At 39.8% G+C, this 15443-nt stretch overlaps 1 protein-coding gene across 1 annotated transcript in view; it reads left to right on the top strand.

The window, feature by feature from the left end:
• SLC9A9 (solute carrier family 9 member A9) overlaps nt 788-15443 on the top strand; it is a 651206-nt gene continuing 636550 nt past the window's right edge. Inside the window, exon 1 of the mRNA XM_005675475.2 lies at nt 788-1116. Coding sequence (XP_005675532.2) covers nt 942-1116 — 175 coding nt within the window. The 5' untranslated portion in view covers nt 788-941. The remainder of the gene's footprint in view (nt 1117-15443) is intronic.

Here is a 15443-nt window from a genome sequence, read left to right on the forward strand (position 1 = left end):
AATCCTGGAAACTTCAGTGTTAGTGGCAGACTATTCCTCAGTGAGCCACATTGTTTTGCCATAAGACAGAGGAGGTGTGTGATCTGTGGCAGATTCTGTGAGTCCTGAATGTCTGGATCAGGAATTTTATAAAGAGAAATCCACTAATGTGGCATTACTAGGAATGGCTGCATGGTTTCTTCCTTCAGAGATATGTTTCTTTTCTTCTTTTTTGACTCAATACATAAAAACATCACAGCTGGAGAGAGGAGGACAAAATTCTTTTTGTCTTATGTTTTCATTTATTCTTGTTAAAAGAAAAACAACGGATTCAGAGTTTAAATACTGTTGTGGTGACTACCAGTTATATAAAACCAAACAGAGAGAGAGTCATATACAAAATTATTTCCTTCTTCTCAATTAAAAAAAAAAATCCTTATGAAATCATTTTCAGTCCCCATCACATTGCTAGGCTTTGGTTGGAAAGGAAAAATCTTGCATATGAATGAGGTTATGATTCAGGAATTGGCTTATTGAACTTAGAAAATGTTGCTGATGTAAGATGGTCTGTTCTATTATTAATCTACAATTCACCAGTTATGCAGCTTAAGAAGACTTGTTCAAAATGATAAGATCATGATTCAATATCTCAGAACAACTGCTAGCAGGTTTGTCCAATATGAAAGTTAATTTCTTGGAATAAATCATTTAAAGACAGTGAGAGTCGATGATGAAACCACTCTCTGGAGTTTGAAAAGAGACGGGGCTGCTTTAAGAGAGAAACAGGAAGTTGTAACTAGAAGCCATCTGAATACTAAGCCAAGGCAGAATGCTCACGAAGTAGCAACTTAAGTGGCAGTGTTTATCCTGAAATCCTCAGGCAGCCAGACCGTCTTAGGCAAATCTTGATAAAATAGTCCTTGTCCAGGTTCTTATCTAAGGAACCCTGAGAAGACTGAAGAATGGAGAGAAAGCAAAGATTCATGTCAGAGAAGGATGAGTATCAGTTTCAACATCAGGGAGCGGTGGAGCTGCTTGTCTTTAATTTTTTGCTCATCCTTACCATTTTGACAATCTGGCTATTTAAAAATCATCGATTTCGCTTCTTGCATGAAACCGGGGGAGCGATGGTGTACGGTGAGTGCAGAAATTGTAGGATTGATGTGAAACTTGTTGCTTGGGCGTAATTAGAGACGTGCTCAGACGGCAAAGTACCAAAACTGGAGAAAATGTGCTGATTGAAATGTCATTAGCTTGATGAAAGGTGCTGCAGCATAATGAATGCTCATCTCTTTCCAGATGAGCTGCTGAAATTTGCCTTGTCACAAAAGTAAATGCCACGGTCATGTTCTCACGAGGCACATAATGCGAGTCTGTTGACAGATGCGGTCCATTGTCATGTGGGAAGTCAAACCGGGCTAGTTGTTTGTTTTTGTAATGATAGATATTTGGAAGCGATGGCTCCGCAGTCAGCTCTCTGGAGGGGCTGATGAGCATTATAAAGTTCTAGAAATAACATCATTTAAACATGTATTGAGAAAATCTTACAGCACCGAGTTTCAAGAAGAAAACTTGAAGAAATGTACGTATTCCTTCCCCTCCTAGTGAAGCAATTTTGTTCAAATCTACTTAAATTATATGAGTGTTTTATTTTCTTAAAATACCAAGAGTTTCTTTATGCAGTGCTCTTCATTTCTTAGCCTGATTTCATACTTTCTGATTAACAATTATTAGTATTATTTGCTAAGTATCTTCTTTTTTTTTTTTTTTTGGAGGTACAGATAAGATGTGGAAAAATATTTAACCTTTAAACTCCCGAGGTATTGCTCTTTCTGTGCAATTTACCATATCATTCCTTTCAGAAAGTTTATTAAAACGTGACAGAGATTATCCAGTCTGAATTCTCATCTTTTGAAGTAAAGTGTAAGACACTGGTAGTTTTAAAACTGATTTGGTTTATGAAATAGTTTTCTATATCAATCTTATCTCTGCCTGATAATGGATAGGAAATTTGAACACGGCTGAGGTATTGTTATAATTCATAAAAGAATATACTTTTATATTTCACTTCCCTTATTTTGGAAGTTCTGAAGCCTTTTACACTCCTGAGTTTCAGGGAACAGGATCAGTGCACATTTTATATGCTAACAACATGATGTACTGATAATAACAATATACAGTCATGATTTGAGACCATGAGAAACCCTATGCCTTAACTGGATCCAACTGTGAGATATTTGAGCTAAGTAGTTTTAGGCTAAGCAGAGTAATTGCTTTCAGGAGACTGATGTGCTGGTCCATTCAGAGAACAGTTAGGTTCTTTCCATCGAGGGTCTTAAAGCACACACAAACTCTCATTTGAGGAGAAAAAACTCACAATCAGGTTTAAGAGAAATAGTCAAAGAAAGTGATACCACTAGATGTAAAGCCCTGGGTGCCAGTCACTGCCCTCCTCCATCATCACTGGACCAAGCTTTCTCCTGACTTGTCTAATAAATAATCAATGAGGATGTGGGATGTAATCTGAGAAGTTGGAAACAATGTAATTCCTAGCATTAAATTATAGGGCAATTTATAGTTTAGAAAAACAACACAGGTTTTAAAATAACAAACCTTTATTAGAGGGAAGGATTTCTTCACAGCCCTGAATTTGAGTGACCATGACTCATTTACCAATTAAAGTTTATCTATGATGGATATACTGTTTTGTAAAAGTTTTGATTAAATTTTGGTGACCTATTAAAATTCAACATACTTTGTACTCACAACACATAAATGTAACTTTTACTTTGGAACATGAAAATTCCCAGGTTAACTTTAATACTTAAACAGCTCCATGAAGTACTTTTAAGTTATGGTTAAACTCATAAAATATTAGCACATTTACTGCATAGCACAGGGAGCTATATTCAATATCTTTTAATATGCTATCCTGCAAAAGAATTGAAAAAAAAAAGAGTGTATATACAAATTACTTTGCTGTACATCTGAAACTACCAATATTTCAAATCAGGTATGGTTTAATAAAAAGAAAAATAGCACTTGAACATTAGCTGAGATAGCATGTCTCTTAATTGCTATTCCTAAGGCAGTTTAAGCTTAAGGTTTGTGTGGGATTCAGTTGAACTGCCTGATTTCTGTCCTTCTTTCATAAATTTTTTATACAAAAGTTATTGAAAGCAAGTTCTGAAACAGTGCAATGTATAAGGATTATAAAAATTATGGAGACATGCACATATAACTATCCCATTACTAGAAATTTTAGTATCCTTGAGTTATCTTGAACTGTATAAATCAATGAAAAGACTTTTATTTTAGTGTTGCTTAATTTTTTTGTTGTTGACATAGAATTATAATTGTTGGAATTTAAGGAGATCTTAGAGGTTATTTTTTCTAGCCACCTCATTATGCAGAGGAGGAAGCTAAATTTCAAAGACGTGAACTTCCCCCAAACTGAATAGCCTCTCATAACAGCATCCTTGCGCTTTCACTTACTCAAAAAAGCTTTCACTGATAATCCCCCAAAATAGTCCATATGGATAGCATTGGTGATATCTCAGTGTTCTTTTTCAGGGATGATATAAATGTTATAGGTAAAATAATTCATAGGCAGTTTCTCTCAATGATGTAATAAAATCATTTGAATCTACAACAGAGAAACAAGATGGGACATTCTGATAAACTTTTAAATGGTAAGGGGAAAGGAGATACCAAGTGAATGAATCTCCCAGTAGCTACAAATGAATTTGAAATTCATTTACTGGGAAGAAGTCAGAGATTGTAAGTTCAGTATCTTCATCTCATAGATGAGGAAATGAAGATTTACGTAGCCAATACACCTGAAGTTGTAACCAACCTATGACTTGGTTACATATTCATGTAACAGCTGATAGGCCTCTATCTTTTTTAAGAGATGCTGAAGATGCTTTAACATAAATTCTTTCAATGATTGTCCTAGAGAGAGGATGTATCTGTGAGATCCAGATGCATCCTCACATTCTTTATGCTTTCAACATTAGTCAGAGAGATTCTATTTTCCAGGAAGTCCAAAAGAATGAAATTTCAGAGTAAGACCATATAAGCCCTCATCATCAGAGTATGGAGACCATGGTTCTTGCTAGAGTCCTGTCAGAGGAACAGTGATAATCAATGTGGGAGAAAAGCAACAAAACTATGGTTGAAATCAACTTTGAACTGTTTCTTTTGGCTATTCTGGGTCTTGAGGCTCCTGTTGCATGCGGGTTTTCTCTAGTTGCAGCAAGCAGGGGCCACTCTAGTATGAGGGCTTCTCACTGTGGTGGCTGCTCTTGTTGCAGAGCCCAGACTCTAGAGTGTATGAGTTTCGGAAGTTGTGGCACACAGAGTTAGTTGTCCCGCAGCATATGGGATCTGCCTGGACCAGAGTTCGAATCTGTGTCCCTTGCATTGGCAGGCAGACTCTTAACTACTGGACCACAAGGGAAGTCCCCACATTGAACTTTTAAAGGGTTTTTTTTTTTTTGTCTTAGATGAACACTTGAGAGTAAACTGTACTTTAGTCATCTCCATCTTTCAGACAGATATACTTGTAATGAAACATCTAAGATTGCTTGGTCCTGTATCTGATGCTTATCAATGAATTTGACCAGTCCCCTACTGGACTGAGTAGTGCTCTTACTCCCATCAACTATCTGTATAATGCGCCATTTTCCTCTGTGTCAAGAATCATAAATATTTTCTAAGGCACTGGATTTCCTGTAATACTTAAGCCCAGCCAGCATGTTACCTTTCTGCTGACATTCCACTGATATGTATCTGTTATCTTTTAGAAAATACAATAGATGTTGATTCATTTTATCTGTATATTGTTGTTCAGTTGCCCAGTTGTGTCTGACTCTTTGTAACCCCATGGACTGTAGCATGCCAGGCTTGCTTATCCTTCACCATCTCCTGGAGTTTGCTAAAGGTCAAGTCCATTGAGTCGGTGATACCATCCAACCATCTCGTCCTCTGTCTTTCCCTTCTCCTCCTGCCCTCAGTCTTCCTGAGCATCAGGAAATGAGTCAGCTCTTCGCATCAGGTGGCTAAAGTGTTGGAGTTTCAACTTCAGCATCAGTCCTTTCAATGAATATTCAGGACTGATCTCCTTTAGGATGGACTGGTTGGATCTCCTTGCAGTCCAAGGGACTCTCAAGAGTCTTCTCCAACACCACAGTTCAAAGGTATCAATTCTTTGGCGCTCAGGTTTCTTTATAGTCCAACTTTCACATCCATACATGACTACTGGAAAAACCATAGCCTTGACTAGATGGACCTTTGTTGGCAAAGTAATGTCTCTGCCTTTTAATATGCTGTCTAGACTGGTCATAACTTTCCTTCCAAGGAGCATGCATCTTTTAACTTCATGGCTGCAGTCACCATCTGCAGTGATTTTGGAGCCCAGAAAAATAAATTCAGCCACTGTTTCCACTGTTTCCCCATCTATTTCCCATGAAGTGATGGGACCGGATGCCATGATCTTCATTTTCTGAATGTTGAGCTTTAAGCCAACTTTGTCACTCTCCTCTTTCACTTTCATCAAGAAGCTGTTTAGTTCTTCTTCACTTTCTGTCATGAGGGTGGTGTCATTTGCATATCTGAGGTTATTGATATTTCTCCCAGCAATCTTCATCCCACCTTGTGCTTCTTCCAGGCCAGTGTTTCTCATGATGTACTCTGCATATAAGTTAAATAAGCAGGGTGACAATATACAGCCTTGATGTATTCCTTTTCCTATTTGGAACCAGTCTGTTGTTCCATGTCCAGTTCTAACTGTTCAAGGGTCCTAGGATGCTTTTAAAAATTAGTGGTAACATTTTAACAATATTTTTGCTTCACTGATAACAGTGGTTGGTAATTGTGTCTCATGACATTCTACAGTTCTCATTATTTCAAAATTGAAGGATTAAAATCCATAATTGGTTTAACGTATAAGCCATGATGGTATTCATTTAAATTGGACTAAAAGCTTAGAAGACTGTTAATGGTCAAATATTGATTGGCAGCAGAATGTGCACTTAGTGCTGCTCACTTAGGGCCCTGTATCCCCTTCTCATTGTTCATAAAAGAAAAATTGCTTCTTGTTCTCTGATAGCATTAACAATTCCATTATACATCACTGGCAGCTCCCTTACTTTGTAGGACATTCCTAATGCTAGGCATTTGAGGGGTGGGATCTGAACTTAGGAACAAAATAGTTTAAACCTCTTAGAATTCTGCCTTTGATTTCATGGCCTTACAATATAAGAAACAGTTTCTAAATGCACATGGAAATCTTGTTTAGTGGGCTGAAGGGAAAAATTAAGCTACAAAATTTAGATTTTGAATTCATTAAAGTGTATTAAACTATTTGGCTTCCCCGGTGGCTCAGTGGTAAAGAACCCACCTGTGAAACAAGAGACACAGCCTATCCCTGAGTTGGGAAGATCCCCTGGAGAGGGAGATGGCAGCCCACTCCATAGTCTTGCCTGGAGAACCCCATGGGCAGAGGAGCCTGGCAGGCTACAATTCATGGGGTTGCAAAGAATCGGACACGACTGAGCGACTAAACAACAGCAACATATTAAACTACTGACCTATGTTCCTCTAAAAAGATATTTACCAGTTTGATAGGTCCCATTGAGTTCACTCAACATCCTGTTTTTCAAGATTTAAAGGAAATATAGTTCATAGTCAATCACTAACCCTATCTTTCTTCAAAAATCACAAGGCATTCATTTTATCCTGGCACTGCTTAGAGGTTCCTCAGGATAAGACTGGGTTGTTGGACATGGTGTGGCTGTTCCCTACTGATCCATTTTACTCTGCTTCGGTCCAGCCCTGCCTCCTTGACCTCCAGGCCCATAGGAGATGTTGACTGCCACTTCGTACCCTTCTCCCTGCCTGGAAGCCCTGTCTGAGGCTTTTCCCTTATTCAAATGTGGCATGCTTTATGAACAAAGCATTGGATGCTCTCTTGTGGATTTGAGTTTTTAAATCCTCATGATTTTCCTTCTTTCTTTCTTTCTTTTTTTTCAGTAGCTAAATGCATTACTTGGGCAAGTGACTTCATTTCTAGCCTTACTTTTCCTATCTATAAAAAGAGGAAGAAGTGGTTATCACTAACTTTCCTTCCAGCTGCAAAAGTCCTTCAAGATTCAGGTCAAGGCTGACTTTTGCCATCAGGCATTTCAGTTACTCCAATTCAAACCAACACCTTTCTTCCCAGAACCAGCCTATAGTGACATCCAGGTCCTTCTCCCAGACAGAATTTTAGTTACTGTTATATTGCCGTTCTTAGTTCTTCCAATCCCTCTCTGATTTTGTATTTCGTGCTCAGTAAATCCTGTTGAATTCCTGTTAGAAAGTTAAAGAGAGAAAGTTATCCTGTCAGAACAGTGAGGGCTGGCTGTGGATCTGGGGGGTCTGTGAATGCGTGTCCTATGAAAGTCAGAGTGGCTCTGGTTTAATCTAAAGGGGTCTGCAGGAAAGGAAATTATGGTTAAGAGCCTAAGGAAGGAAACTTGCTTTCCCCTTTGGTTTAAAAAAAAAACGTTGGTTTTAAGGACACCAGAGATCAGGGCAAGGTTTTCCATGCTGTAAAGTGTTAGCCAGAGAAAGTTTGAAAAAGTGGAAAAAATCAAAGGCAAATTGCTCTATGTAGGCTTCTGAAAGTTGATTTTAAGAAAATAACCTCCTATGTATTCTGCTTTGCTCCTGAATCAGCAGGGAGCTACAGAAAAAGCCCTGAGAGCAAATTGTGTTGCCTCAAATGGTCTTGTCTCAGGTGCTAAAGGCTAATGAACAAGCACATCAAGAAAATGAATTTATGATTTAAACAGTTTATGGAGCTATTATATGTAGTCTAAATTGAATTAAAATCATATGGTCAGCAAGTAGGGACATGAAGAACAAACATTTGTTAGGATTTATTATAAAATCAGTCAGTTCAGTCACTCAGTCGTGTCTGACTCTTTGTGACCTCATGAACTACAGCACACCAGGCCTCCCTGTCCATCACCAACTCTCAGAGTCCACCCAAACCCATATCCATTGAGTCGGTGATGCCACCCAGCCATCTCATCCTCTGTCGTCCCCTTTTCCTCCTGCCCCCAATCCCTCCCAGCATCAGAGTCTTTTCCAATGAGTCACCTCTTCGCATGAAGTGGCCAAAGTATTGGAGTTTCAGCTTTAGCATCAGTCCTACCAATGAACACCCAGGACTGATCTCCTTTAGGATGGACTGGTTGGATCTCCTTGAAGTCCAAGGAGCATCAATTCTTTGGCACTCAGCTTTATTCACAGTCCGGCTCTCACATTCATACGTGACCACTGGAAAAACCATAACCTTTACTAGATAGACCTTTGTTGACAAAGTAATGTCTCTGCTTTTGAATATGCTGTCTAGACTGGTCATAGCTTTCCTTCCAAGGAGTGTCTTTTAATTTCATGGCTGCAGTCACCATCTGCAGTGATTTTGGAGACCCCCAAAATAAAGTCTGACACTGTTTCCACTGTTTCCCCATCTATTTGCCATGAAGTGATGGGACCGGATGCCATGATCTTCATTTTCTGAATGTTGAGCTTTAAGCCAACTTTTTCACTCTCCTCTTTCACTTTCATCAAGAGGCTCTTTAGTTCTTCACTTTCTGCCATAAGGGTGGTGTCATCTGCATATCTGAGGTTATTGATATTTCTCCCGGCAATCTTGATTGCAGCTTGTGCTTCTTCGAGCCCAGCGTTTCTCATGATGTACTCTGCATAGAAGTTTAATAAGCAGGGTGACAATATACAGCCTTGACGTACCCTGTTTCCTATTTGGAACCAGACTGTTGTTCCATGTCCAGTTTTAGCTGTTTCTTCCTGACCTGTATACAGGTTTCTCAAGAAGCAGGTCAAGTGGTCTGTTATTCCCATCTCTTTCAGAATTTTCCGCAGTTTATTGTGATCCACACAGTCAAAGGCTTTGACATAGTCGATAACGCAGAAATAGATGTTTTTCTCGAACTCTCTTGCTTAACATATAGTAAAAAAAATACCACAAATGACAATAATAGCAACGACAAATGGCATTTGCAGTGGGAACTATGCTCTCATAAGTACTTAAACATATATTAACTCATTTAACTCTCACAATCACCATTTTTTAGATGGGGAAACTGAGGCACCCCAAATTAAATAACTTGCCCAATGTCACACATCTACTAGATGCCACAGCTGGGACTCAAGCCTTGGTAGTTTGGCTCCATGAGGCCACAGGGTATCACAAACATGGGTATATTTGTGTGTGTGTGTGTTACAGGGAGAGATATTATCATTTTTTTAAGTTACAGATGCTGAAACCAATATTTGGAGACATGCTGTGACTTGCTGGTAACCACCAGGGCTGAACTTCAAACCCAGGACCATAAAACCCATGTTCTTTTTCCTGTATCACAAATTTAATCCTACTGAGGTTGCTGTTATTCAGTTAAATGTCTACTCTGTGCCAGGTGATAGTACCTTAGAAAGTTTATAGAAGTAAGACAGAGAATGAGAGATCTAACTTTATACTAACCGTCATTGCTAATCATCACTGTATCCATGCAAAATAGGCCTGAGGACCTTCAGTTTGTATGTTAGGAAACATATACTCAAAATTTACAACTATGGCCAAGGTTTCCCACAATAATTGGCAAGAACACCATTTTTGAAAGCTAGTGCTCTCAAATTCTGGCCATAGTTGACTACTCATCAAAGTCTTCTGCTGATATTTAACTGTCCCATGAAGTCAGGAGTAGGGAGAAGTAGGGGAAGGAAGGTATTAAAGTTTTCTTTTTTACCTTGAGGCCCCAGAAACAGTATACTGTCCATAGCAAAAAGCCCAGGATGGGAAACTGGGGATAAATCACTTCAGTCATGTCCGACTCTTTGTCACCCTATGAACTGTAGCCCACCAGACTCCTCTGTCTGTGGGATTCTCCAGGCAAGAATACTGGAGTGGGTTGCCATGCCCTCCTTCAGGGGATCAGCCCAGGGATTTAACCCATGTCTCTTTCTTCTCCTGCATTGGGAGTTGAGTTCTTTACCCCTAGCATGGGAAAGACAGTGGGAGCAACATTGGGAAAGTGCATTATGCCAAGTAGCTGGGTTGCAATGTCCCAGCGAGAGTGATAAGGCTCACCAAGAAACACCTGCCCCAGCATCAGGGTAGGTGGTGTTTCAAGTCCACAGTTACTCTGGTTTTAAATGGTTGTTGGAATGCGTGGGGAAGGTCCTGCAAATGCCTTATTTATGTGGAGCGGGCAAAGTAGGCTTTCATAATGTTAGGTTAATTGAGTTAAATGTTTGGAAGAGGCTGAAGATAAAATTGATTATACCTCTTGACTCTTCAAGCTTGGTGAAACCTATGTGCATGAACCTGAGGTGACATGGATATTGATAGAGTTCTATGACTGTGATGTCAATCATACCGGTAGAAACTGTTGCCTTACAGGACAGTGTTTGTCGCAGTAGGGTCCCAGGACCAGCAGCATCAGCATTATCTGAAAACTCATTAGAAATGCTTATATGTGGGCCCTGGCCCAGACTTATTAGGTCAAAAATTGGGGGCAAAATCCAGCAAAACAGTTTTTCAACAGACCTTCTAGAGGGTTCTGACACGCCAAAGTATATCTATTTCATGTAGCTCCTAGTTTTGTTTCTTTTTGTTTTCTTTTATATTTTGTTTTTCTCACTTCATTACCCTATTGTGACAAAAAGGGGATTTTGGGAGACAATCTCTATGTATTGGAGAGCCCCTTCCTCTTTCATTAACTATAATACTTTGTGAAATTTCCACTTGTGGTCTGAGGGGAAAAAAGAGACTGTTTTTGTGTAAACATTATAAAGTAAGAAATTAATTTGTTTTAGTCAGTATGTATCTAGTTTGATATCTCTATTTTCATATTTGTTCTGTAACCTTGCAAAGCTGATTTCATGGAAGCATGTTAGCTCTGTATAAGCTGGTGTCTGAGATAGTTTCTAGAGAAAAGTTACCTATAGTGCTGTGGTAGGAATCCAGAGTGCTGTGAAATGTGTGTGTTATGTGTTTGTGTGCTTGCATGTGTGTGTGTGTGTATGTTGTGTGCATGAGTGTGTTTGATATACACCAAGGAAGGAAGTGTGCGTTGAACAGCCTACCATGGTAGAAGATCTCATGGTTGGGGTTCTGTCATTTCCCATATGACTCTAACCTGTGAGGAGATAGAACTTTGAATGGATGAGGCATCCCAAGGTCCCAAAGTGGAACAGCTTCGTGGAGACCACTTTCCCACCTTGGGATATCATGGGATACTGTTGCTGGCAGATGCCCCAGACAGATCTGTTCTGAAATCCTATGGGATGCTTTTCTTCAACAAAACAAGTTGATAATGAGCCAGCACAAAGCAATAAATTATGTCCCTTTTAGCAACACCCACACTTTCTTTTAGTCCTTTGAATTTAGGAGGTTGGTAGGAGGGCAGAGAGAGAACAAAAGCCCTAAATAACAGAATGCACTGTGTATTTTTACTTTTGGTCCTATCCCTGACTAATCTAGCAGTGTAAAATTAAACTGCTAGAGGAAAATGTTAGGGAATGCATTTAGCATTTGAAACTCAAACCCACATCATCTCTCTAAATCAGTGTTCTGACAAAGACTTTGATAAGATGGCAAGTGAGTGAGTGAAGTCGCTCAGTCATGTCCGACTCTTTGCGACCCCATGGACTGTAGCCTATCAGGCTCCTCCGTCCATGGGATTTTGCAGGCAAGAGTGCTGGGGTGGATTGCCATTTCCTTCTCCAGGGGATCTTCCTGACAAGTGTAATACCACTGCCCTAATATCATCACTGTCCTAGCAGTGGCCTGGTGTCACCCACGTGAGCAGTATTGGTGCGGTGCAGAAACAAAGAACCTGGGCTCCAAGAAGGCCGCCTTCCTGGGTCAGGGATTTAGTGGCCCTGGAAGGGCTGCCCATCAGTGTACATTTTGGCCTGTTTACCTTTAGAAATCATACCACAGAGCATTCAGTGTTTATATACATTTAAACTGATAAGATGGTAGAGGTGGATAAATACCAAATAAACAGTTAAAAATTGTGGAGATGCCATGTAATGTCTAATATTTGTGAATAGTATCTTATAGTTAAATGGTATCCACTGATTTGACTGCCTTAAAATATTGATCACATCGTTTCCTTCTTCATCTCCACATTTAGACCCCTAGTTCATACATATTTGTTTTAATCTGAGAGATTAAAATAACATCTTACATTCCCTGCCTTAAAGAGTCTCCTGCTGTAAAAAGTCTTAAGATTGGTAAAGAACATTCTTTCTTCTTTGGGCTTTATTTTATTCCTGTCATCTTGAAATTCCTCTACTCAAATTCCTTTGCTAAATTCTTTTTCACATAAATATACACTACTTCTGATGTTAACTTTCTCTGCAGTTGCCCACTGTATCTCATTTCTCTTTTCTCTGTTCGGAAATGCTCTTTCCCTTGCTCCAAAACAGAGCAAATCTGCCTCCCTCAAAGGGGGTTACCCTGCCTTTCCTCAGGATCTTCTTGGCAACCATCTCTCCTTCTTGAACAACCTCTGTTTCTCAGTTGTGCTGGGGCCCTTGGTCTCAGGTGCCTTAGTGGGCCACCCCAGCTGCTCCAGGGTCCTGATTAGGACCCTGCTTGTTGATTTCCATGGGTTTCTCCCTAAAAATGTCTACACCCTCTTCTCTACTTGGCAAACCCTATGCATCCTTAAGAACCTTTTCTGTAAGGCCTTCCTTAATGCTTTCATGGGGTTCCTGGGAACTTTTATATTCACTTAAAAATTATGTCTGTTAGCATGTATTCAGCTGTGTAGTCACAGAAATCCTGACTCAAACACACTTAAGCAGTGTGGTCATTTATTATCTTACATAGCTGAAGTCTAGAGGAGAGTAATCTTCAGAGCTGGTTGACTCAGCAGCCTGCTATTGTTTTCAAGGACCCAGGTTCTTTCCTTTACTCTGCTATTCCTAGTGCTGACTTCAATGTCAGAGTGAGGGTGAGGTGGACATGGCAGTTTCTACTGTCCTAACCAGGCCCAATAATAGTCTGAGGAAGAAGACAACACATCTCTCTTCTGCCTCTCTCTTAGGATGACAAAGCTTTTCTAGGAGGCCTCCTAGCAAGCTTCCGTTCACATCTTACTGACTGAAATAGAGTCACATGCCTTCTAGTACCAGTGGCTCAGATGGACAAGTATCCCGCTGCAATGCAGGCAATCTCCAGGTTCAATCCCTGGGTCAGGAAGCTCCTCTAGAGAAGGAAATGTCTACCCACTCACTCCAGTATTCTTGCCTGGAGAATCCCATGGACAGAGGATCCTGAGGGGATTGTCCATGGGATTGCAAAGACTCAGACATGACTGAGCTACTAACACAGTTTTCATGGTGGCTCAGCAGTAGAGCATCTGCCTGCAGTGCAGAAAATGTCGGTCTGATCCCTGGGTTGGAAAGATCCCCCAGAGGAGGAAATGGCAATCCAGTATTCTTGCTGGGTAAATTCCATGGCCAGAGGAATCTGGCAGGCTACAATCCATAGAGTCACAAAAAGCTGGACACAACTGAGCAACTGAACACATGTTGAATGGAAACACCCATGGAACTGACAGAGAGGTCAGCTCACCCTGAGCATGGGAAGGAATGGTTAGCTGAACAAATCAGGGTTTTATTGGGATAAAGGGGAGATGGATATGAGTTGTCAGTCAGCAATATCTGATACCCTTATCAAGTTGAAATATATTATACACCTTAAAGATTCATCTTTTCTTGTAGGGGACAATACTTCTTTTATCTAGATTATTCTTAGAAGCCACTCAGTGCATAGAGTGAAAGAAATATAAAACTCGATTCTTCTCTAGCCTTCATGTATTAACTGCATTTTATTTAGGCTCCTAAATTCTCTCCAATATCTTGTGGCATTGAAATATACCTGTGTAAGGCAGTTCTATTTCCAGTTTTTTAAGGAATTGCCACACTTTTCTTCATAGTGGCTGTGCTAGTTTGCATTCCCACCAACAATCTAAGAGGGTTCCCTTTTCTCCACATCCTCTCCAGCATTTATTGTTTGTAGACTTTTGGATAGCAGCCATTCTGACTGGTGTGAAATGGTACTTCATTGTGGTTTTGATTTGCATTTCTCTGATAGTGATGTTGAGCATCTTTTCATGTGTTTGTTAGCCATCTGTATGTCTTCTTTGGAGAAATGTCTGCTTAGTTCTTTTGCCCATTTTTTGATTGGGTCATTTATTTTTTTGGAATTGAGCTGTAGGAGTTGCTTGTATATTTTTGAGATTAGTTGTTTGTCAGTTGATTCATTTGCTATTATTTTCTCCCATTCTGAAGGCTGTCTTTTCACCTTGCTTAGAGTTTCCTTTGTTGTGCAGAAGCTTTTAATTTTAATTAGGTCCCATTTGTTTATTTTTGCTTTTATTTCCAATATTCTGGGAGGTGGGTCATAGAGGATCCTGCTGTGACTTATGTCGGAGATGGTTTTGCCTATGTTCTCCTCTAGGAGTTTTATAATTTCTGGTCTTACGTTTAGATCTTTAATCCATTTTGAGTTTATTTTTGTGTATGGTGTTAGAAAGTGTTCTAGTTTCATTCTTTTACAAGTGGTTGACCAGTTTTCCCAGCACCATTTGTTAAAGAGATTGTCTTTTCTCCATTGTATATTCTTGCCTCCTTTGTCAAAGATAAGGTGTCCATAGGTGTGTGCATTTATCTCTGGGCTTTCTATTTTGTTCCACTGATCTATATTTCTGTCTCTGTGCCAGTACCATACTGTCTTGATGACTGTGGCTTTGTAGTGGGGCCTGAAGTCAGGCAGGTTGATTCCTCCTGTTCCCTTCTTTCTGAAGATTGCTTTGACTATTCGAGGTTTTTTGTATTTCCATAGAAATTGTGAAATTATTTGTTCTAGCTCTGTGAAAAATACCATTGGTAGCTTGATAGGGATTGCATTGAATCTATAGATTGCTTTAGGTAGTATAGTCATTTTCACTATATTGATTCTTAATCCCACTGCTGGGCATACACACCAAGGAAACCAGAACTGAAAGAGACACGTGTACCCCAGTGTTCATCACAGCACTGTTTATAATAGCCAGGACATGTAAGCAACCTAGATGTCCATCAGCAGATGAATGGATAAGAAAGCTGTGGTACAGATACACAATGGAGTATTACTCAGCCATTAAAAAGAATACATTTGAATCAGTTCTAATGAGGTGGATGAAACTGGAGCATACAGAGTGAAGTAAGCCAGAAAGAAAAACACCAATACAGTATACTAACGCATATATATGGAATTTAGAAAGATGGTAATGTTAACGCTGTATGTGAGACAGCAAAAGAGACACAGATGTCTAGAACAGTCTTTTGGACTCTGTGGGAGAGGGCGAGGGTGGGATGATTTGGGAGAATGGCAT

Source organism: Capra hircus, chromosome 1 (assembly GCF_001704415.2).
Source record: "Capra hircus breed San Clemente chromosome 1, ASM170441v1, whole genome shotgun sequence".
Lineage (NCBI taxonomy): Eukaryota > Metazoa > Chordata > Mammalia > Artiodactyla > Bovidae > Capra > Capra hircus.